Genomic DNA, 23,947 nt, shown 5'->3' with positions numbered 1-23,947 from the left:
GGGAAACAACCATATACACTCATCCACTACGGACAATTTAGCCTACCCAATTCACCTATACATGTGTTTGGACTTGTGGGGGAAACCGGAGCATCCGGAGGAAACCTACGCGAACTTGGGGAGAACATGCAAACTCCACACAGAAATGCCAACTGACCTAGCTGAGGGTCGAACCAGTTACCTTCTTGCTGTGAGGGGAATGTGCTACCCACTGCTTGGCAGATTTAGTTTCTTATATTGATCATATTGAACATTTAGCAGAATTTCAGCTACCGCTATTAAAAAAATCCCTTAAACATTAATACATTTGTCACCAATGGCAACATCAACAGCCTGAGGTATCAAGACATTTGTGCTGCCCATTACATTACAAACCACAGGAGAGGGCAAATTCTTCAGCAGGATAGCGCTCCTTCTCATACTTCAGTCCCCACATCAAAGTTCCTGAAAGCAAAAAGGGTCAAGGTGCTCCAGGATTGGCCAGCCCAGTCCCCAGGTATAAACATTATTGAGCTTGTCTGAGGTAAGATGGAGGCATTAAAGATGAATCTTGATGAACTCTGGGAGTCCTGCAAGAACGCTTTCTTTGCCATTCCAGATGACTTTATTAATTAGTTATTTGAGTCATTGCAGAGATGTATGGATGCAGTCCTCCAGGCTCATGGGAGTCATACACAATATTCATTCTTTCTCCACTGCAGCATGACTTTATATTCTATACTGGACATTATTTCTGTTAAGTGACAAGACTTTTGTCTAAGAAAGTCAGACCTTACTGTCCTAATAAAATCATTAGAAATCAAGGCATGATCGTATTATATTTGGGTAAAACAAGCGTAATCTAGAGGCCTTTGCCTTTCATATAAGCCACTTCTGATACCAAATGATCAACTAGAAGTTATTACTTGTTGTTCCTCAAACTTGGACAGGCAACAAGACTTTTGTCAGGTAGTGAATATGGCACCAAATATATAAGGTTGAGAAGCACTGCTTGTAACATATCTGTAAGCACTTTTATTTGCAAAGCAACCAATAAAAGAAAGCCTAGATGAGTGAAGCAAAAATAAATACCTCCTCTGCAAATTAATTACAAATCCCAGCTCTATATAGCCAGAAATGACACTTATTTGAGCAATTCTCATGTTCTACATTTCAGCAAAGACGAAACTCTTCCAAAACCTCACAGTGAAATTAAAAAACAGAAAGCGAAGAGCATTACAGTCATGTTATTTTGTTTTATTTGTAACTGTGTGAGTGTCAAACGACGGGACATGTTGTCAGAATTCAGACAGTGGTATGTTTGATGGAGTCTTGGAAGAAAAAACTAAATAAAATAAAATAAAATAAACCAGCATGAGAAACCCAAAAACAATAAGTGGGAGAAAAAATTTAACTAAAAACGAAAGCCAAACAAACCCAAAATGAAACGGTCACAGAAGCCACTGTGAGACGTTTACTGAATAACCAAAAGGCAGCAGACCATGAACGAGAGGGAAATAAAATACGAGATGCACACGTCTGCCTCTCCTCAGATGACCTTTAAATCAACACAGTTATTAGTTGATCAGCCGAACATCTTAAGCCTCCTCAATGACTGCTTGCTGATCCACAATATTTCACTCCCCCACTCCCCCCCCAAAAAAACACCCCCCGTCCCCTGGTGCCGTCATCAGGTTTGGCACACGACCAGTATTGCTCCTCCAGAAATATTCGGTTCTCTTTAATATCATCATCTCATATAAATTACTCTTAAAAACATGAGAAGCAAGATGCGCACGTGACTGTCCTGATCGATCAATCGATTTCTGTAATACCGTTTATTCTGCTCTAGACGCCATATTAAAAAAAAAGATAGAAAAGGAACAGGAAAATAAAGGTTTTTCTCTCCCCTATTGCTCGGCGGAAGGTAACGGTGGTCTTTAGTGCAGTGGAGTCTGGTGTAAAAGCGCTTCACATCTCGTTGGGCAGGTCCTCGTGGTCGCAGGGGGAAAGGTCTCCATTGGTGGTCACCGCCGTGTTGTCCTGATAGCCGGGAGGCATGAAGGCCACGGCGTAGGGGTAGAGGCCGTGGCAGGACACGCGGTAGGATTCGGTGTATTTCTCTTGCTGGGAGCCCAGATTGCCGTCTCTCAGGGCCTGGAGCACCTCTGCGCACGTCTGAGGTGCACACATGGAAACATTAGATGTCATGCTTTTTAGGAAACATTTTTAGCAGCAATATCAAGATAAGACGCCTCCTAAAAACATGGTTGATCTCAGAATGGTAAAAAATTTTTTGCTTAAAGGTGCAGTATGTAAGTTTGCCACCCAGTGGTTGTACTAGGTATTGCACTCCTGGATCAAAACACATTTTCACTCGGCTCCTCCTGACAAGTGCATGCAAGTGCAGGTTGCCAGATTGATGCGAGTGTGCCTGAATATCAAGCCCAAAGGCTGGTTTAGGGCTGATTTAACCCTTGTTCTAATTAAAAGCAACGGCTTTTATCGGCTCCGTAAAATTCTTCTCACAATGAGTTTCTGTTCTCACATCCTTCAGAATGAGTTTATTCTTCCGATGGGAATACTTTAAGTGCTGCGAATAGTTTATAAAGCCTGACCCATTGTGGTCAAAGTAGTTGACTAAATTAATAAAAGAGAAACTGATGGGCGCAATATGGATGCTTTCAGTTTTTCATCTCATTCGCGGCGAGTTTAGGCGAGGGAATGTTTATTGAGTACTGGACTCAGATGGTTTAGTTAAACCTGCAGAAAAAAATTTATTAAAAAAAATTCAGGCTTTTCTAAAAGTCTGGGTATTTTACCAGCGATTAGGGTCAATATTGGTAGCCTAATACAGATTTCAAAGAATAATCTTTATATTAAAAAAGGACACATAAGCTGGACCACAACAGATATCAATGTCATAACGAATGCTCAAATAACAGCCTACAGTTTACAGCAAGCATCATGTTTTAGTTAGATTGTGCCTATGGGTCTGTTATTGTTTACTAAAGAAGATATATTACTTGAGTTTATTATTATTAACTGTATTAAAAAAAAAAAAAAAAAAGCAAAGTATCGGGATCAGATCTGTATCGGTCAATACTTAGAATTTTGGTATCCGGATTGGATCCAAAAAAATGATCTTGGTACATCCCTACTCAAAACCAACACACATCAGTGATTCAGCATGTACATTTAATAATGTTAAAGAGGTTTAATATATATTAATTAGGTTATAAACCTTACCATTTCGTTGTGGTGCAGTAAGTGCACTATTCAGTATTTCTGAATGGCTGTATTTAAATTTCTGTCGAGTTTCGTCTGGTGCAAACAGCCCAATCACTGCAAATCGTGTAACGTAGCGTGTTGTTAGGACACGGGGTTACAATATAACCCAATGTTTACGTTCATAATATTTATATTATTTGCTAATTAATAACCTGATGTGAAACTCTGAATCCGCGTCTCATTTCAGAGGCTGCTACTGTCCACCGGAGGTCGCATTTCAGTCACGGACTCATGCTTCAAGAGCCTTTCTGAATGAATGAATGAAATACTGTTTTTCACCAGGGCAACTTGGGGTGCTGAAATATAATAGGCTAAAGTGCCAGTGGGCGGGTTAAAAGAACCAAAACAAAGACAGACATTCCGGCACGTAACACAAATCAGAATATCTGACTTCAGTATTGTTTTTCAGATAAACAAGAATGTTCACTTGGTATGTTTCTTAAATATCTGCAAACATATTATGGTATTTTTATGCTTTAGTCAAATGTTTAGTTTATGTTTTTAGTCAAAAACTTACAAACAGCACCTTTAAGTCTTGGGGGGGTTGTAAAATGAGCTTATTTAAAAAATAAAATTAGTGGTTAGATTTGTTTTTTATTGACTCTATAAGCAATGGTAGACATTAATGCCTATTTTACTAGCCATCTTTCCCACTATAGTGTTGTTTTACCTGAAGGCTTCTGTCTGTGAGAGACTCGTTTAAAGAGGTAGCCAACTCTGCAGCCTTTCCTTCAGAGGAAGAGTCCAGAAACACCATCATCTTAGCAGCTGAGAACGAGAGGCTCATTTTAGCAGCAAAATAAGCAGGTACAGAAAACAAGTGAGCAAACGTTTCGTTTGAATGAAAGTGCAGTTCAGATTTAGTGTAGTTCAATAAAAAAAGAGAATAAACGCACTTTATATTTGCGCCTACTTTAATAAAGTTTAGGATTTATGTTCACAAAGTCGTTTCATTTTTATGATTTTTAATTAAATACTACCTTAATTTAAACACATGAAGTACACATAATATTATGCAGAATTGCTTTTTGTGCAAACTATGTATTAAACGCAAGTGTTACTGTAAATTATCTACATTTTTAGTTTTAGGTTATATTTTGAACAATTAAATTGGAAAGAGCAGAGAGAGTATCATTCTATGTTTTTAATATTTTAATTGTCTGTCTTACATTTCTGGAGACTAAAGTGATTCCTCCATGTTTTCAGTCCTCCGAATAAGCAAAACGTGGATTTTATATCATATTTAACACATCCTGCTAGTATCAGTTTAAATCAATTTGTGTATTAAAAAGTGTTTAATAATTGTTGCCTAAATATACTTTATGCTTTTGCATTTTCTAAAACATTTAAATTTAGTTTTGCTTGTAAATGTTTCATTTAATACGAGAATACACAATTCGACTACATTTCTAAATGTGATTTCTATTCGATGGCACTTGTTTTAAAAAAAGAAAGATCAATAATGCATTTGTTTGACCCTGTGCATGTGAAGGTGTTTAACCTAATGCTAGACTGTTGAGACTCATAATAGTCTATTTAATTAACAGGCTTCCTGCATTTTAAAGCACCATTAACTTTAATCCAGCACTTTTGTAATCACACCGCTAGCACATGTAAAGCCGTGAAAGTCACTTACACTTTATATTTAGATTCAAAACCTTAATGATGACGTTTTAAACGTTTCATTTTCAAAAACAATTAGAGCGTTTTGAACAGTCATGTACAAATATCTTTAAAGTGTTGAATTTAATACATATAATATTCAAATATGGTTTCTGAAATAGTGATAAAACATTAGGGGTGTCAAAATGAATAGTTTTTTCGGTGCACCGTGATGCAGATGTTAACAATTCGGTATCGGTTCAGTAATAATCATAACCGTTTATTATGTACTAATGTCATTTATCTCATATGAGCTCTGTCACGAGCGTGGGTATTTAACACTACTGGTGCCAACTTCTTAAAAACTTCACTGTGTGTGTGTTTTCTGGAAAGTCTTTCACTGGCACTTACAGCAGAAGCCCCTATTTCTCTGCGATTGAGGGAATGAAAGTAAACTCTATTTCTCTCTCACTGTGGCCCATTTCACCTGCTGGCTTGAGTTTTCCTGCCCTCTCTTTTCCTCTCGGCTGTATGCATTCCGTATAAATCTCCGAATAAAAGCGCAGGAGCGGTCGGTAACTCTGGTTTAATTTTAACAGGAGTGGGCGGTCTCAATATCGCTCCCGAGTGTGTGCGTGCGTTTGTTTGGTGCTGTCTATGTCTGTGTATGTGTGTGAATGAGAGACAGTGTGGTGCTTGTGTGTCCATGAGTGTGTGTGTGTGTGTGTGTGTGTGTGTGTGTGTGTGTTTATACAGACAGCTTGTTATAGTCACCCCCCAAAATACAACACTGTGTATGGAAAGCATCGTCAATGCAGCGAATTAGCAAATTGAACCGAATCGATGGCATGATAATCGTAACCGAACCGTGAGACCAGTATAGGTTCACACCTCCAAAAAACATGCAATATTTGTCAAGATTTAAATTTGAGAAATTTTGGCAGCAGCAGTGTTGAAATTACACCATATCCAAATTTCATTTCAAATTTAATTCAAGCATTTTTAAAGACCTATGTGTGTTTTTAGACACTTTCCAGGCTGTGAATCCCTACACTGTAAAACAATATGCTACTCACTTACATTTTTTAAGTTGAATTTATTTAAATTTACAAGTCATTTCAACTTACATTAATTAAGCCGACTTAAAAGATCAACTTAAAAGTTGTTTAACTAAAAAAAAAAGTTGAAACCTGATTTAATTTTCTAAATCAAGTTAAAAACATTTTGTGACTTTTTTTATTACGTAATTTACTATTTTCAATAACTGAAAATAACTGCAGGTTAACTACTTTATAATAACTTGAACTGTTAAAAGCTAATAGTTACTAGTTATTTAAAGTTCTTAGTAACTAATAAAGTTACAGTAACTAATAACCTTCACTTTTCTGATTTTAATTGTAATGTAATAATGTGCAGCTATGTAAAGCTTCATTGAATCGATAATTATTGTGAAAAGCGCTTTACAAATAAACCTGAATTGAACAAATCTTGTACCTGCAACTCTGTGTGGTATTGAGTTTGCATGTTTGCTCAGGAAGTTCTTGTTGAAAGTTTTGGGGTCGCTCTCGCCAAACAGCTTGGTGATCTCCTGTTTCAGAACCGTCTGCACAGCCTCCGGCATATCCTTACTGTCCGACACTGAAAACACATGCATATATTCAGTCAGCTTGTATGGCTTTTTGATAATAAATGAAACACGGCTGCTGTCATGTACCTCCTTTGAAGAACCGCACTAAACACTGGTGGAGCCACGGGTGATCGGGGTCCAGGGAATAAGCTCTCTTCACCGACTGCAGCATCAGCAGATACTTTTCTACAAACACAAAAGCACATTAGGAGGATTTTTTAAATATTTATGTAGTTTCATATATTTATTCTAGGTTCATTCCTGCATTTAGTTTCATATACAAGTTTAACAATGTTAACTAAAAAAAGAGACGAAAAATACAACAATAAAAAATGTTGAGATTTAAATTATACACTGTACTCTGCTATAATAAACACATTATACCTTTATATCATATATATGAGCAATATCACACGAGTAGCAGTGCAATGTGGCTGTATATCGACACTGGTTGGAGGTGTGCGTTGGCCTTAGTGTCCCACTAGTGACAATATACAGCCATATCGCACTGCTCAAGTGTGATATTGCGTTTTTACAACAGTTCAACAGCATAATCGTGTACTTTAAAAAGAAAATCAAACATGGAGTGTCGAAAAATCCTTTTGTATGAGGAACTACTTTCTTTTACCTATTCAATAATGATTTGATCAGCTGTAGTTAGAAATTACATTGTTTTTCTTTTATGAATTATTTTGCGGTCTCTGTCTTGTCAGACACTTGTCTCTGTCAACCGTCTTTGCTCAATGACAGGCTAATGGCCGTCAATGCGCTGTCTCTCCGAAATTATAAACATTTTAAAACAGGCAATATCCTTATAAATAAACTGCATAGTTACAATTTAAACAACTACATTCTTGACTAAAAGCCTTAAAAGTACATTATGCTGGCCAACAGCTGCAATATTTGTCAAATGGTAGAGTGTCCTCTGCTTGTCGCTGTATGTGGGTGGTGTAATACACAAGAGTGAAGGGTCAAAAGGGTGGACGAGTGCTGTTATTTGGAGAATATTACACGGCTATCAGCCAATCAGATTCAAAAACCAGACAGAACTGTTGTATGTATGTGTATATATATATATATCAAGATATGTGTGTTTTGTGTGTGTGTGTGTATGTATGCATGCATGTATGTATGTATGTGTGTGTGTATGTATGTATATATATATATATATATATATATATATATATATATATATATATATATCAGACCCTCTATTTTTTGTGTTTTTCACAATTTTTTGTGATTTTGAGTGATAAAAATTACTGATTTTGTGGCGTTAATTTGCGGACAACTTTGCGATTAAAATATATAATATAATATAATATAATATAATATAATATAATATAATATAATATAATATAATATAATATAATATAATATATATCTTATTTACCATATTAGGTAGCCTACTATGTTACTTGTACAATCTGACTCAATGACAATGATAACAATAATAAAAATACAGCTTCTTTTTTTGGTCTCTTGTCACGACAAGATCTAAAATGGTAGGGATTAAGCCAAAGGTAGGCTGTATAATATTTATGCATGAACTCACTTTTTCTCTCCCTCAGATTTCGCTTCCCGGAGCATCTGACATGTACAGTACCTCACTCAGAAAATGCGTTAGTGCTTCCCCTACCCTAATCTACCTAAAACATGGATTCCCGTAAAAGTCCTCTGAAGCACTGTGTGAATTGGGCGTAAAGTAAAAACAATACTTGTGCAGTAATACAGTGAATCGTGCCCATGTCTCTCTCTTTAAATGTACATTAGCTGCTGCTGACACAGCTATTTTAGCCATTACAGCTTGTGCATCAGTTGCTTCAGAAACAAACAAAACATCTACATGCATTGCCTTAAAGCCCTGTCGTTTTATATTACTGGAATAAAGATTTCGGACCAGCCAAACACAAAGCGCACGCAGAGAAATCAGCTGTTGAGTTTATATAATCACCTTTCCTGAGGTAGATCTCAAATGCCAGCAGATGCGTCTCGATTTTATTCTTTACTAAGTTCTTCAAAGGAGTCAAGAACTTCACCGCTTCCTCTAGAGGATTCTCAACCTGCAAACAGAAACAGAGCTAAGCAAACTCTATATACATATACTTTTTAGCAGCATTACTTTAAAAAAAGTTTTGAAAACTAATAAAACTACATTTATGCACAACCGTGTGTCCAGGTCAGTGTGCTCACAAGGTATCTATAAATCGATGAAGAACTTCTAAACAAAGATTACAGGGTATATGCCCAGCTAGTGTTTTTCCCCCTCCGGTAAACGGTTAATGTGACTTTTTTCAAATCGATACAGTTCCTTTTACAGCATCGATGTTGTAATGTAATTAAAATACAACCAGTTAAATAGACTTAAGCATTCATTTAGGTGTACAACGAGGGGAAAAGCCGTTTACACACACAAACCATCAGGATTAGCAGGCTAGCGTAGAAACTCCATTAAAAATACTGTAGTAAAATAAATGTACATATTTTAAAGACACGGTGCGGAACAATGGTATTTAATGCAGTGCTTCTTGTACATTCTGACACCCACTTTATATTGTGTCTCAATAAGGTGGTGAAGATCATTGACTTTTAAAAGAAAACAGACCTTAAATACTGCGATTTTGTAAACGCATACAGTTTACCGGAAGCGCTTGAACTGGGTGACTGAAAATGAAAAGTCCTGCATATACAGTATTGTAAGAATGTAAGGAAGATACTTTAATAGACTTTTTTATAGGGGGGTTTCACCTTTAATTTGGATAGGAAAGTGGAGATTATAGACAGGAAATTATTGGGAGCAGAGAGAGGGGAAGGGTCGGCAAAGGACCTCGAGCCGGGAATCGAACTCGGGAAACGTGAGCACCATGGTGTTATATGTCGGCGCACTTAACCACTAGGCTGTTGTCACCAACATAATGAAGATACTTAAACCATATTGCTAAATTGTTGTTTTTTTATTGTTTTTGTCATTTATTGCTAAAGGTCTGATTAAGATGGTGATTGGATTGCCCTATTGTGCAGCCTTACATAGACAAATAAAAATTAAGACCCGTTTCAAATGATTTAAGCCCTACAATACCATATTTCAATGAATTTAAGACTTTTAAGGCCTTTAAGGTTTTTGAAATTTAAAACATTTTGAGACCGCACGGTCACACTGATCATAATAATTTATCCAGCAAAAAAACAAAACAAGAAAAATATAATAGAAATGGACATGCCTTTGCCAGTTTCTCTGGTATGAGCTCCTCTTTAGGTCCTCCAATCTCCTCCTCATCCTCCTCCTTTTTCTTCTTTTGGTTTTTTAGCTGTTTCTCCTTCTCAGCGTTTTTCTTTTCCTCTTCTAACTGAGCTTTCTTCTGGGCACGTCTCTGTTTGTTGCGCAATTTCTTCAGCTCCTTGTCTGTCAGGTTGGCTATATAAAAAAAAAAGCAATTGTCAAGTAATCAAAACTCATTTCACTCGTTTATAAGATTCATCTAAAACGAGTGGTATATTCATTTGGAGTTTTAGATGCACAAATGAACACTGGAGTCTCTATAGACTGATGCATTCAGAGACACTTCAGACATATCAGCTTTTTTACAGAGTAGGGTTGCTCGATTATGGGAAAAATCATAATCACGATTATTTTGGTCATAATTGTAATCACGATTATTCAAAACGATTACAGTTGAAGTCAAATTTATTCACCCTCCTGTGATTTTTTTATTTTATTTTTTTTTAATATTTCCCAAATTATGTTTAATTAATTTAATTAAAAAGGACTTTTTTCACAGCATTTCCTATAATATTTTTTTCTTCTGGAGAAAGGCTTATTTGTTTTATTTTGCCTAGAATAAAAGCAGGTTTAAATATTTTGAAACCTATTTTAAGGTCAATATTATTAGCCCCCTTAAGCAATAAATTTTTTAATTGTCTGCAGAAGAAACTTCTGTTAGTTATACAATGACTTTCCTAATTACCCTAATTAAGCCTTTGAATCACACTTTAATCTGAATGCTTGTTTTTTGAAAAATATCTAGTAAAATATTATTTACTGTCATCATAGCAAAGATAAATGAGTTATTTAAAATGAGTTATTAAATCTATGGTGTTTAGAAATAGGTTGAATATAAATCTTCTTTCCATTAAACAGAAATTGGATGAAAAAGGTCGCTAATAATTCAGGAGGGCTAATAATTCTGACTTCAGCTGTATATACAGTTATTTTCCTCCCTGTAAATAAGGAAAGGGAAATAAATACAATAGAATAAAAATATGAAACAAACTGTGCTTTAAGCATCTTCACTGTAAGAAAAACACTTTAATTGTGTGACAAAAGTCCTTCAGTCAAGAGCAGTGAGGGGTTTTCTCCTTTTGTTGCTTGATTAATGATAAAAACAGGTGGCAGCAGAAATATTGTGCTGTCACTTTAACAACAGTGCGGTTCTGATATGGTTTCTCTTTCACATGTCTTTTGATTCTCAACTCGTTTGTTTATTACACAAATGAGGGTTAATAAGAATAATCGCTAAACACTGCGTTTTGACACCTGTTTGACCATCTGCTCGTCTCCGAGGCTGAGCGCGCACATACAGAGCAACAAATGTGTACAATTGGAAAGGGGGCGGTATATGATGCAATAATCGTTTATCTCGATTAATGCTTTCATAATCGTTAGAATCAAAAATCGAAACCGAATTTTCGATTAATTGTACAGCCCTATTACAGAGATAACATTAGTCATGTTTTGAATCTGCCGCTAAGCTAATGCAGACGTATTTGTAGCTCCGCCCACTTTTAAAAAGAGCACAATCTCAATTAAATGTAATAATTTAAATTTAAAGCAACAGTCACCAAAATGGCACAATTTGGATCAAAGCCTAAAAGGGTCAGTTTCAAAGAGTTATAACACATTGAGGTATTTTGAAGCTTCACATACACACTCTAGGGACATCAGAGACTTAGTTTCCATGTTGTAAAATGATGCATTAATAGGTCCCCTTTAAGGTTTTACACTATATTTTGGATTAACACTGTAATAATAGTGCATAATGAGGGTACCGTTGTCAGCCTGCGACTCCTTGTTGTCATCGGAGAGCGGGTTATCATGAAGGCTGAGGTAGATCTCGATGGCTGTCCGCGCTGCCTTGAAGTAGAAAGGATGCATTCGCAACACATCCTCCAGATTGAGCAGATCAACGTAAGAGCGCAGCGTCATCTTCCGCATACAGTATGTGTGGAAGTCAAACTGGTCGTCTGTTATCTCCACAAAATGCTGTGAAGGATGGAAGGGGAAAGTGTTAGGGATCATTCATAAAGAACGCAGTTTTCCTTTGCAATGAGCTACTTTTAAATTGTTTTTCTATTTAAACGTGAACTTGATGGAAGACAAGTCGGGATGCACAAAATTTATATTGTGATACTTTGTTTTTCTGCAATATATTTTGCGATAAATACAATTGTACCAAATTACTTGATTAGTTTTTTTTTTTAATGAATTCATAATTTTAGGTTGATTATTATTATTCTGCATGACACAATCAAATTACAAGCATAGATAAACACAAAAGAGCAAAGGTGTAAGTAGCTATGTTTCCATCTACCTATTGATATGCATATTTTGGATATGCGCATAATAAACGGTTGATGGAAATGCCAAGATGTGCATTCATTTTGAAAATGCTCGCAAAAACGCATGAGTAGAATAAACTTTTTATTCGATAAGAAAAGATGCACTAAGATGGAAACACTTTTACTGAACAAATTCCAGTATGCGAAATAAAGTCATGTGATTTTGTTATAAGAGATCATGTGATGATGAAAATGTGTGTGAATGGACAAACCAGCTGGTTAAGCACATTGGAAAACATCTGAAATGTTGTTCTGGTCATTCTAAAACTTAATCATTTCAGTATTAGTGTTATTATATTAATAATGACCTCCAGAACCAAGAGCGTCTGTGCTCTAAGTCTAACCTCTTCAAACGCCACCACACGTTCATTGCGAGTCGGCATCGTCTTCTGAGGCACGAGTCATTTATTAAATAAATAAAGACTCACACAGCTTCTCCTACCGCAGCAAATGACATTTTTACTGTTGATATTTGGGGCTCCAGTTAATCAGGAAGTGACGATTTTTTCTCTTTGACTCGTTGGATGGAAACGCTGCGTTATTCGCACGTCTTTTATGCGATATTCAAGTTTTGCGCATACATTTAATTTGCATTTCTGGATGGAAACATAGGTAAGGAAATAAACTGTGCTTTTCTGATTTTGAGAAGTCAAATAATATTCAGACACATACATAGTAAAACAAATACATTCATAGATGCATAAATTTATAGAGGTATATAATTTCACTCACCTGGGAAATGGAGGCCACATGAATGGTTTATGAGCACAATTAAGCGCACACAGCATGCTATATCATCTGATAATTGTTGGAAATACTTCCAAAAGGCAATTGACTGTGTAACAGTCAACAAAAAATATGATGTATATGCCGAGTTCAGCAGCTAATCAGCCGGAATCAGCTGAAGTAAAGTAACGGCGAGCAGCGAGACTTAGCTGTCACTCAAGTGGCCCCGCCCTTAATTAATGCAGACTTAACAAAACTTAATATATATGAAACGGATGAGCTGTTAAAAAAAATTCACCCCCTCACAGTTGTCATGAAGGGTTATAATAGCTATATGCACCAAAGCCATCTTTGGACCTAGGCTATAAACATGTTTTTATCAGCGGTTTAATTGGCAGTCAGAAAACATCTGGATTTCCTGGAGCCAGCCCCCAAAGGCGAGTCGATGAATTGCAGTTTTAGTTACTTCCATATTGGCTTCCCGAGGGACAGAGAGAGGTTTGCCACTAGATTTCATCGATCATTCTGTAAATGAGCTGTTGCATCTATGTTTTTATTATTTGCACATTTTCAGAAAGACTCACCCTCTCGATCTCATGGCACTTCTTCAGCGCCTCTCCGTATTTGTTCAAAGACTTGTAGGCCAAAGCACATTCGGTCTGAAACCACATGCACTGCATCTCATTCAGATTCTCCACCGCTGAGGTTCCTTCCTGTTGGTCGAACACACTCAGATTAAGATATTTTTGCTAATGAAAATGTGAACGACTGAAAAGCACAACATAGTCAAAGATGTAGGGAAAGCAAGAGCAAAAAAACTAAACAAATGATCATTTCAAGCATCATTAGGAGTTAGGGAATCTAACAACGATCTGTGAGGGCAAATTGGTGGTCAAAATGGTAGATTTTTCAGAACAGTTATTAGATGCAAATCAGAAACTAAATATTTATTAAAAAAATTAAATCCTGTCCAATCAGTGCAATATAATACACACCTTTTAGATTTTTGACATTCATCAATTATAATCATGAAAAAATTCCCGTTTAATATAACTATTTTACTAATCTAACAAAATAATTTACGATAGCGGTCCAAAAATGAGTACAGACAAAGTTATACGATAGGGAAAATTATTAAATGAAAAAATAAATAAATAAAAATAACTAAAACAATAATAAAATAATTCAGCTTTTCGGCTTAGTCCCTTTATTAATAGGGGGCGCCACAGCAGAATGAACCACCCATATATGGGTGGCGCAGTGGGTAGAACGTTCGCCTCACAGGGAGAAGGTTGCTGGTTCCAGCCTCGGCTGGGTCAGTTGGCATTTTTGTGTGGAGTTTGTATGTTCTCCCCACGTTTGCGTGAGTTTCCTCCAGGTGTTCCGGTTTCCCCTACAAGTCCAAAGACATACACTATAGGCGAATTGAATAAGCTAAATAGGCCGTAGTGTATGTGTGTGAATGCAAGTGTATGGGTGTTTCCCAGTACTGGGTCGTGGCTGCGTAAAAACATAAGCTGGATAAGTTGACGGTTCATTCTGCTGTGGCGACCCCTAATTAATAAAGGGACTAAGCCGAAAACAAAAATAAATAAATGAATGAATGAATAAATATATATATATATATATATATATATATATATATATATATATATATATATATATATATATATATATATATATATAAATAATTGTTTAAATTTTGTAGCTTTATTTCTTTTGTAATATTTTACTTGCATTTAAATGTTTTAATTTAAATATCTTTCTATTTCTAAAGTTATATATTATATCTAACACTAAAATAATATTTTACAATTTTTTTTAAATATGTCTGTTTAATAAATCGGTTTTGTTCAAATGTACCAAAATATATGACCTATATTCACTGAACAATTGATAAAAATATTTATTTTCAAATTGGGGTGTACTCATTTATGCTGAGCACTGTATATGTATGCATGTATTTATAAGTCATAAGTCTTGTAATAACCGCCAGTAACATACCCATATACCTTCTAAAGGGATAGTTATAAAAATTAAAAACATATACATAAACTCAAAGCACAGCACTCATTTGAAACAGAATTTCAGTATATCATATGCATGTTTACTAAAACTCCTTTACAGTCACTTATAAACAACTTAATTCATTCATTCTAAACAAAAGTAGTTTTTAAAAACCCTAACACAACTATTGTTAGTTTTAAATATCCAGTGTAAGAGCACTAACCCGTGTGAACTTGGAGCACATCTCCTCTGCCTCTTTGATGAGTCCAGCCTTCAGCAAATACTTGGCACATTTAGAGTTGATGAAGCGGTCGGCGGTGTCCAGAGCCTGAGCCTCGTCCATCCAGCGAGCAGCTTCACGGATGTTCCCCGCGTGCTTTACAACAACGAGAAAACCCGGTCACTTTCTCATCTTATACTTCAGGTTTTCTGTGCATCTCCACCAGCTCTTTAACATTAGCTAATGAAACCTTATTGTAAAGTGCTAGCTAAAAATAATGGAAAAAATTATATATATATATATATATATATATATATATATATATATATATATATATATATATATATATATATATATATATATATATATATATATATATATATATATATATATATAAAAATAAATATGTATATATATAAATAAATATGCATACATATGTATGTATGTATGTATATATATATATATATATATATATATATATATATGTATATATATATATATATGTATGTATATATATATATATATGTATATATATATATATATATATATATATATATATATATATATATATATATGTATATATATATATATATATGTATATATATATATATATGTATATATGTATATATATATATATATATATATATATATATATATATATATATGTATATATATATGTATATATATATATATATATATATATATATATATATATATATATATATATATATATATATATATATATATATATATATATATATATGTATATATATATATATATATATATATATATATATATGTATATGTATATATGTATATGTATATGTATATATATATATATATATATATGTATATATATATGTATATGTATATGTATATATATATATATGTATATATATGTATATATATATGTATATATATATGTATATATATATATATATATATATATATATATATATATATATATATATATATATATAGAATGAATACATTTTAAAACAATCAAGTTAATTTATATAAATAAAATAACAAAAAATATGAATGTGTGACTGATTTCACAGTGTTTCACCTTGTATATCTTTGCCTTGATAAGGAAGAGCTCTATGAGGGTCGGTGTGCTTTCGATGGCTGTGTTAATGTATTCGAGGGCAACCGTGTGTTTGCCGATATGGTTGAAATGTTGTGCCAGGAAATACTGAACCCAGAGTAGAGTAGTGGGAGGCTCGATTTTCCCGTCATCTGCAAAAATTCAGCACGACATGTCCACAGTGAGAACTTTGGCACCATCTACATCAATAAAATCTGTTTACACTTCATGCATTTTTGATCAGACGGCGGCTGCCTGTAAAAATGACAAGTGCAGACGTCCTCCAAAACACATTTGAAAAAACTTTATAGTGGATTCTGACTTAAATACTACAATTGTATGGTTTTGGTGTCTTTAAATGTAAATTAGCTTCAGTGCCCCACCCCGTTTTTCCAGAAATGGGTGGAGTCTTTGCAGCTTGTGCTGTGTTTAGGGATAGTTCACCCAAAAATAAAAAATGTACTCAGTATTTACTCTCCATCTTGTGATTCTAAATCTTTATGGGTTTTTTCTGTTGAACACAAAAGAAGATATTTTGAAAAATGCTGAAAATCTGTAACCATTACCTTCCATAGTAGGATAAACAAATATCTTCAAATTTGCATTCTTCAAAATATCTTCTTTAGTGTTCAACTGAAGAAAAAAACTCAAAGTTATGAAACAAATGTCAGTAAATGATGACAATTTTAATTTTAGGGTGAACTACCCACTTTAATCTCTCATAAATGCTCAGTTGCTTGAGCTAAGAGAAACTGAAGGTGGAGTTAAGATGCAATTGGAATTTTTTTAACAATCACAGTATGCCTCTATACTGATATGATAAAAAGTTGCCTAAATATATGGTTTGTTTTGATAAACTGTAACCTAATGACATTCATTTTAAATACATTTGTTAATATAGCTGCAAGCAGCAAATATCGGGACCAAGCAGCCCAGCGGCCACATCATAAACAAGCACAGCAACAAGCTGCAGAGCAACTGGAAAATTCCATAACTTTTTGGCAGCATGGTCTGATCCAAATTTAGTGGAAATTGGGCTAACGATCTATGAAGTTCAAAACAAACAATTTTCAAATTAATTCAAGATGGTGGACAGGTAGTTGTGTCAATTAGGAAATAAAATATATCAATGTTCTCTGTATAATCCAAGGAATCTAACAAGACTCATGACAATAGACAAAACTATTCAAAAGTAATTTGATAAAATGTATATGATTTCTATTGATAGAATTGAATTGTTTGTCAGTTTTACCCAGAAGGTGGCGCAAACTGATGCGCTTTGGTCAATGTCAGGTCTAGATCACACACTTTAAGTTTGGTTTCAATACTTCAAAGCATTGCAGTGATTTAGCTTGTAATGTCATCTGGCACTCGTATTTCTTTAGAGCCCTTCACAGAGCTTGATCTACACTGGCATTTCTCCTCTTGGGTTTTACGTTTTGAAAAAAGGAAAAAATTCCACCACCCCGTCCAAACTTTTAGGATACTGGATATCAGGTTTGCACAATCCATATGCACAATGCTTTGGCTTGTTTTTCTCGCTCGCAAGCTTGACAGAGCCCCTGCATGTAGCTACGGTTGCTAAGACACAATTAGTGGGTGGCTGTTTTTGGGTGTGACTTAGCGAAGAGTCAATTTGGACACACCCACTTTCCAGACTTTTTCCAAATTAGAGGTGTGAAAACATTCTGCTGAGATAGGGGGATTTCGTGGTCCTTTAATATTGCAATGCAATACTTTCTAAAGTAACATCCCCAACACTGCCTGTTACCACTGACTTCCATGGTATTTTCTGCAGTTTTTTTCAAAATATCGACTTTTGTGTTTAAAAGAAGAAAAACTCAAAGGTTTAAAATCATTTGAAGGAAAGAAAATGATGAGTAAATTTTCATTTTTGGGTGAACTGTCCCTTTAACGGTGCTACGAGCCATTTTTGATATTTGAATGCAACAACACAAACCAACAGGACCACGCCCCTTTTTCTCTGCTGTAGTTACAAGACACGTCCCTCACTGCTAATTGGCTGCAAGTGCTTTTTTAGACTTGGTCTGAGATGGAGGTCAAAAGTGCTTTTCAAATATTGCTAAGATTAGATTTACATTCATTTTACAGAGACGTGTACAATGGAAGTTAACAAATCAGCTATTAAAAAAGGTGTAAACAAACCCATTATACTCACCATTTTGGTTGAACATTTTGCAGGTCTTTAAACTTTTGTCATAGCCCACTACTAACTCCTCAATTATCGCTACCTGCAATAGACCAAAAGATACTTAAAGGGGACCTATTATGCAAAAATCACCTGAATAAAGGAGTTTAAACAGTTGTGTGGCAACAGTCTGTGAATATAACCAGCTTCCAATGGTAAAAATGTATTCATTCTATTTTTTATAATCACACTTAATAAAAACTGTCTGCAGAAACACTTTGATTGACATTCTCCCTTTGTATGCGTCATCAGAGGAGGAAAGCCCCGCCCATTAGTGACCATCTCTCCCTCATTAGCATAGTATGTTACTCTTGTTTTTGAAACTGCCGCTATGCTGACACACAGGCATTTGTAGCTCCGCCCTCTTTTGAAAAAGAGCACAACCTCATTTGCATTTAAAGCGACAGTCACCAAAATGGCACATTTAGAATAAAAGCCTAAAGGGTCTATTTCAAACAGTTATAAAACATTATTTGTGGGGTATTTTAAGCAGAAACTTCACATACACGCTCTAGGGACATCAGAGACTTATTTTACATCTCTTAAAAAAGGCATAATAAAAATTCTACATAGAGCTCACATCTCTCCCTCACGGAGGCACAAGTTTAAAAAGGAGTTGTCACCAATGTGTCTGAAATGTAAAACTGAGGAAGGAGACCTTGTTCATTGTTTCTGGCTTTGCAGGGAAATTCAAAAGTTCTGGGCCATGATTGAACAAGAAATTAATGGTATTTTATCTATTAATATTGGTTGTAACCCCAAAGCATATGCTGCTTGGGATTTTCAATGAGATTAATATGGACAAACATAAAAAAACACTTTGCAAGTTCCTTACATTTTGTGCAAGAAAATGTATTCTCCTGAACTGGATAACGGACAAAACTCCTAGAAAGTCTTTCTGGCACAGGGTAATACTTGAATATGTACCACTGGACTACTTAACTTGTGTCTTACATGGCAAAGATGTTTTATTTCATGAGAGGTGGGATCCATTTTTGTTACATATGGGTTTAAACATAACCTCCATAATCCACAGAGGGTTGATTTAACAAGGTCAGATCTTATGAAGGTTTGTGGTGCATGAATATGCAATATCGCAAATTTTATTAATGCCCCCCCTTTTTTTATTTTTATTTTATTCATTTATTTTTTTTTTAATTAATTAATTTATTTATTTTAATTTTTTTTTCTTTTCCCCCACGTTCTGTTCACTTGTTTGTTGTTGTATCTGTATTGCTTAAAAATTTAATAAATACATTATAAAATTTTTTTTAAAAAGGCATAATAGGTCCCCTCCGAAGTACAATTCCTGAGAAAATCTACTCGGATATATCAAGCTATGAATTTGTAATATGTTACTTCACACCACTGATTATTTCAGCCCATCTCACCTTGTCTTTGTGATGGTAGAGTGATTTGAGCGTGGTAAAAACCGGCGGACATCCTTTGCTGAAGTTCATCCTCAAGTAGCGGTCCAAACACTCTCGAAACTTCTCACCTGCCAAAATCAAATGCCGTCATAAACACAGACACATTACGAGCGCATTATTGATTGATGAGCACATTATTGATTTGATGGGGCTGACACTGACCCGTGAGGAAGCTGAGAGGGAGTCTTCTTGGCACCAGGCCTTTAGGATACTTAACCCAGGCGTCTTCATAGATTTTCTGCTTGTCCTCTGCACTCTCTGAAAGCAGCAGGACATATAATAAGGAACTAATGGAAATGAAAATCAGCAGAGATTTGCTTGCGTTCAGGGTCATCTCAGCGTTTACTTGGTTTGAGTGCTTTCTCCAGCCCCTGATAATAGCTCCAGTTTTCGGGGTTTCTCTCCAGCAGTCGATGGTAAACCTCTGTAGCTTCACCAGCACGATCTAACTTCAGAAGAAGCTCTCCTACACACACGCAGACACACACACACAGCATTAAAGAAACTGCAACAGCACACTAAACAAGTGTCACACTTGCCCCATATTAAAGATCAAGCTAACACCAGTAATATATAGACCAGTGCTTTCTAATTATTAAATATGATTAACTGCTTCCAAATTAAAAGCTTGTGTGTTTACATTATGCTTGTGTGTACTCGGTTTATTTACAATGTATATATAAATAAATGTAAATGTACAAAACAAAATTCATATATTACATCCTGAAACCCCTACAATCCAAAAGTGGTTGGAAATTGTGTACAACATTTGTGTTATTGAAATAATTACATTTTCCCTTCGCCTTCAAATGAATGTATTCAGAAATACCTGGACCAAATAGACTGAATATGTATGGTTACTCTATGCAGATGTTGTAGAAGGATAAAATAACTGCTACTTGGTTTTAATCTGCAAGATACGCACTTTCTAATTTAATAACCAGTAAGCTTTCTCCCAGTCTCCTTTTCAGACTAAGAACAAAGATTTATTATTTTTTAATACAGAGTTTGACTATTAGGTGCATATTTGAACCTCCCCAAATTGTGTAAATTTTGGTATTAATATTGTTTACGTTAGAATTTTATCTGTATTGTTATTATTTACTTTGTTTAATTCTTTACATTGTGTTTTGTTTCTATATTGTATAAAAAAGTGAAATGATTTGAGTGAAGTTTAAGTGAAAAATGTATCCCCTTTTAAGCTGAAATTTAGTATTGGCTATCCTGCTACACTAAAAACAAGAAAAAGTAATATCACAGTTTAAAATGTTTGTATATATACTTTTGTTAAGTATTTTATATGTATGCATGCATATATATATATATATATATATATATATATATATATATATATATATATATATATATATATATATATATATAAATATATATATATATATATTTATATATATTTATACATACACATACATACATATATATATATATATATATATATATATATATACATATATATACATATATACATATATATATATATATATATATATATATATATATATATATATATATATATATATGTGTATACATATATGTATATATATGTATATATATATATATGTATATGTATATATATATATATGTATATGTAACATCAGACATCAGACATCATATTTCATATATACCATATACTGTCAATAATTTCTGACTAAATGTAAATTTCTTAAGCTGAAAAAGAGAATTTTTTTGCGAAATAGATTGGTATTTTTTTACTCTGCTTCTCTGAATTGATCAATCCAGTACTGTTGAATATATTTACAGTATTCAGACAAGCGCATTATAAGAAATTGTAATTAAATTCCATAAATTGAAAAGCAATTCCTTTTTCAGAAAATACAATTACAGCTAGTTAGTTACTCTGTAACTAATTACCCTAAACCGTAATCAGTACATGCATGCATTGAATGGCAAACGTATAAATGCTCACCTCGTGTCTCCTCTACGGCCAGTTTGTCACAGATCTGCTTTTCATAGCTGGTCAGATGATCGAGGGCTTCTTTGAAAAGCTCTGCTTCCCTCAACAGCTGATTCTGATACAGTAACAGCTCGCTGTACTCGTAATCCACTTTATCTGGAGATGTCTGAAACACAATCATCCACAAACATCAGTGGCATCCAGAAGACAAACTCCTGGCCTCTTCCATTATCTGTCTGAAAAAACTAACTGAGTGTACCTGTTGAGTTTTGCGGAACTCCTCCACGATCTTAGCCGCCATCTCATAATCTTCCAGAAGGTGGTAAGCTATTGCATATCCGATCCAGGAGGCTCTTTGAGCTGGACGAAGCTGCAGTAACTGGTACCTGGTCTCCTGTGAGAGAACAATAACACAGTATTGCAATAATGCAGTTTTTAATTTACTTATTATAAATGTTATAAAACATGTTATCATCATAATTTAAAGAAGCCACAGGACGCTTTTTGTAATATTTTCCTTTTCTTTTTATCGTTTATAAGTTGCAAAGCTGCAAAAATTATTGATTCTTTCAGAGAACAAGGATCCAGCTTGATTTAAAAGATGTTGAACATCTAAATCCAGATATTATGTACATATCACAGTTTGAAATATTAGCACAATGCCATCCTAGATATACATAAAAGCAGAAAGAAAAGGCTTCTGTGTGTTGTAGCGTTGTTGCATGTTGTACAGATGCTGTGAATTTCCACAGAGTTAAGCTTGGGTCATGTTTGCACTTCATCATTTGTTTTATCAGAATCCGCCTCAGGATCAAACTGATGCAGTAAACCAATGTATTCATTTTGTTTATAATTGCTGTAGAAGACTTGGAATCTGAAAACGGCAATTACGCTAAGGTCTATTTACATTTATAAAACACAGGTTTTTGGCCAATTATAAAGCACTAGGTCAGCTGGCCAATCAGAACACTTTAGATTTTTCAGAAGGCGGAGCTTAGATGACATCAGAACTCAGAGTGTTTTAGACAGATTGAAAATAGAGGTGTTGCAAAATGCACAGTATATGAAAACTTATGCAGTTTTGAACCTTAAAGCATGTTAACCTATTCCACTACATCCCATTAACAACCAATAACATCATATGGTGAAAGAATGCCATCAAATAAAATCAACAATAGCGCAGCATGATAAATTGTATTAAAATCAATTGTAATTCAGCAAAAGCTCTAAAATCTGCAGTAAATCTCCATCTGAAGGCCAGAGCATGCTTTCAAGAGTAGCATGGAAACTATTAATGAGCCCCAAAAGAGAATATATATTGGATGATGCTGAATAAACAAGATTTAACTGCTTTCATTGATTCAACATGATGATAAACACACAGCTATAATAATATATGGTTTGTCTGAGTTTTTATTGTAATTGTATTGTTAATTGAACAGATATTATTGCATTTGTATATAGTTTAAACACTATAAAATAACTTGCATGTTTTATTATGTGTAAGAACTCATAGAAGGATTCCAAAACTCATCTCAGAGAAAAAAAAAACATGCCATTAAAATTCACATGCAAGATAAATCAACATTAACTATGTAAATGGAGCCATAGTTAAATGAGAAACTACACAAAATGTTGTCTTTATCGAAGAATAATGATCTTCAATTTCATTATCGGGCAATTAAATAGTCATTTATTGCATAGATTGTCAATGAACTTTGGCTCTGTGCTCCATCTGAAAGCATCCGCTGCTGATTTACTACTAATCACAGAAGCGTCTTGAAAAAACATGCATTAAAATGACCTCTTAGAATCCTGACATGCTCTTGCCCTTACATTCAAAATAACTTACCCTGTAACCTTCGAGGTCTCTCATTTGGATCTGCAGCAGTGAGAGATCTCTGAGGATTTGCAGATTGTCTTTGTCCCATTTAAGAGCATTCCTGTAGCACTTGATGGCCTCGTCATACTTCTTATCCGAGCGCTGAAGCAGACCGTACACGTGCCAGCCTGAAGAAAAGTTAAGGACAAAAAGCAGAACTGCGCACAAGACTGTTACAGAGCTCCTCAAACTGAGCACCACTCAGTATTAGTTGATATTATGTACACTGAAATAGGGCTGCACGATATTGGAAAAATCTGACATTGCGATATTTTACTTTTCTGCTATATATGTTGCGATATCTACAACTTCACCAGATGACTTGAAAAGCTCTATTT

The 23,947-nt window shown here is 34.6% G+C and overlaps 1 protein-coding gene across 1 annotated transcript in view; it reads right to left on the bottom strand.

Moving 5' to 3' along the window:
• Nucleotides 1-1,853: 1,853 nt before the first annotated feature.
• Nucleotides 1,854-23,947, bottom strand: part of naa15a (N-alpha-acetyltransferase 15, NatA auxiliary subunit a) — a 34,551-nt gene continuing 12,457 nt past the window's right edge. Inside the window, exons 4-20 of the mRNA XM_056471699.1 lie at nucleotides 23,580-23,737; nucleotides 21,987-22,121; nucleotides 21,740-21,893; nucleotides 20,141-20,260; nucleotides 19,957-20,052; nucleotides 19,756-19,862; nucleotides 18,335-18,407; nucleotides 16,138-16,307; nucleotides 15,072-15,224; nucleotides 13,426-13,554; nucleotides 11,546-11,759; nucleotides 9,721-9,914; nucleotides 8,454-8,562; nucleotides 6,587-6,685; nucleotides 6,367-6,510; nucleotides 3,941-4,038; nucleotides 1,854-2,157 (exon numbers count right to left, since the gene is read on the bottom strand). Coding sequence (XP_056327674.1) covers nucleotides 1,951-2,157; nucleotides 3,941-4,038; nucleotides 6,367-6,510; nucleotides 6,587-6,685; nucleotides 8,454-8,562; nucleotides 9,721-9,914; nucleotides 11,546-11,759; nucleotides 13,426-13,554; nucleotides 15,072-15,224; nucleotides 16,138-16,307; nucleotides 18,335-18,407; nucleotides 19,756-19,862; nucleotides 19,957-20,052; nucleotides 20,141-20,260; nucleotides 21,740-21,893; nucleotides 21,987-22,121; nucleotides 23,580-23,737 — 2,360 coding nt within the window. The 3' untranslated portion in view covers nucleotides 1,854-1,950. The remainder of the gene's footprint in view (nucleotides 2,158-3,940; nucleotides 4,039-6,366; nucleotides 6,511-6,586; nucleotides 6,686-8,453; nucleotides 8,563-9,720; nucleotides 9,915-11,545; nucleotides 11,760-13,425; nucleotides 13,555-15,071; nucleotides 15,225-16,137; nucleotides 16,308-18,334; nucleotides 18,408-19,755; nucleotides 19,863-19,956; nucleotides 20,053-20,140; nucleotides 20,261-21,739; nucleotides 21,894-21,986; nucleotides 22,122-23,579; nucleotides 23,738-23,947) is intronic.

This window comes from Danio aesculapii, chromosome 14 (genome assembly GCF_903798145.1).
Source record: "Danio aesculapii chromosome 14, fDanAes4.1, whole genome shotgun sequence".
In the NCBI taxonomy this organism is placed as follows: Eukaryota; Metazoa; Chordata; class Actinopteri; order Cypriniformes; family Danionidae; genus Danio; species Danio aesculapii.
The sequence above is the reverse complement of the archived record's forward strand: the minus strand, read 5'-3'. Positions and strand labels throughout refer to the sequence as shown.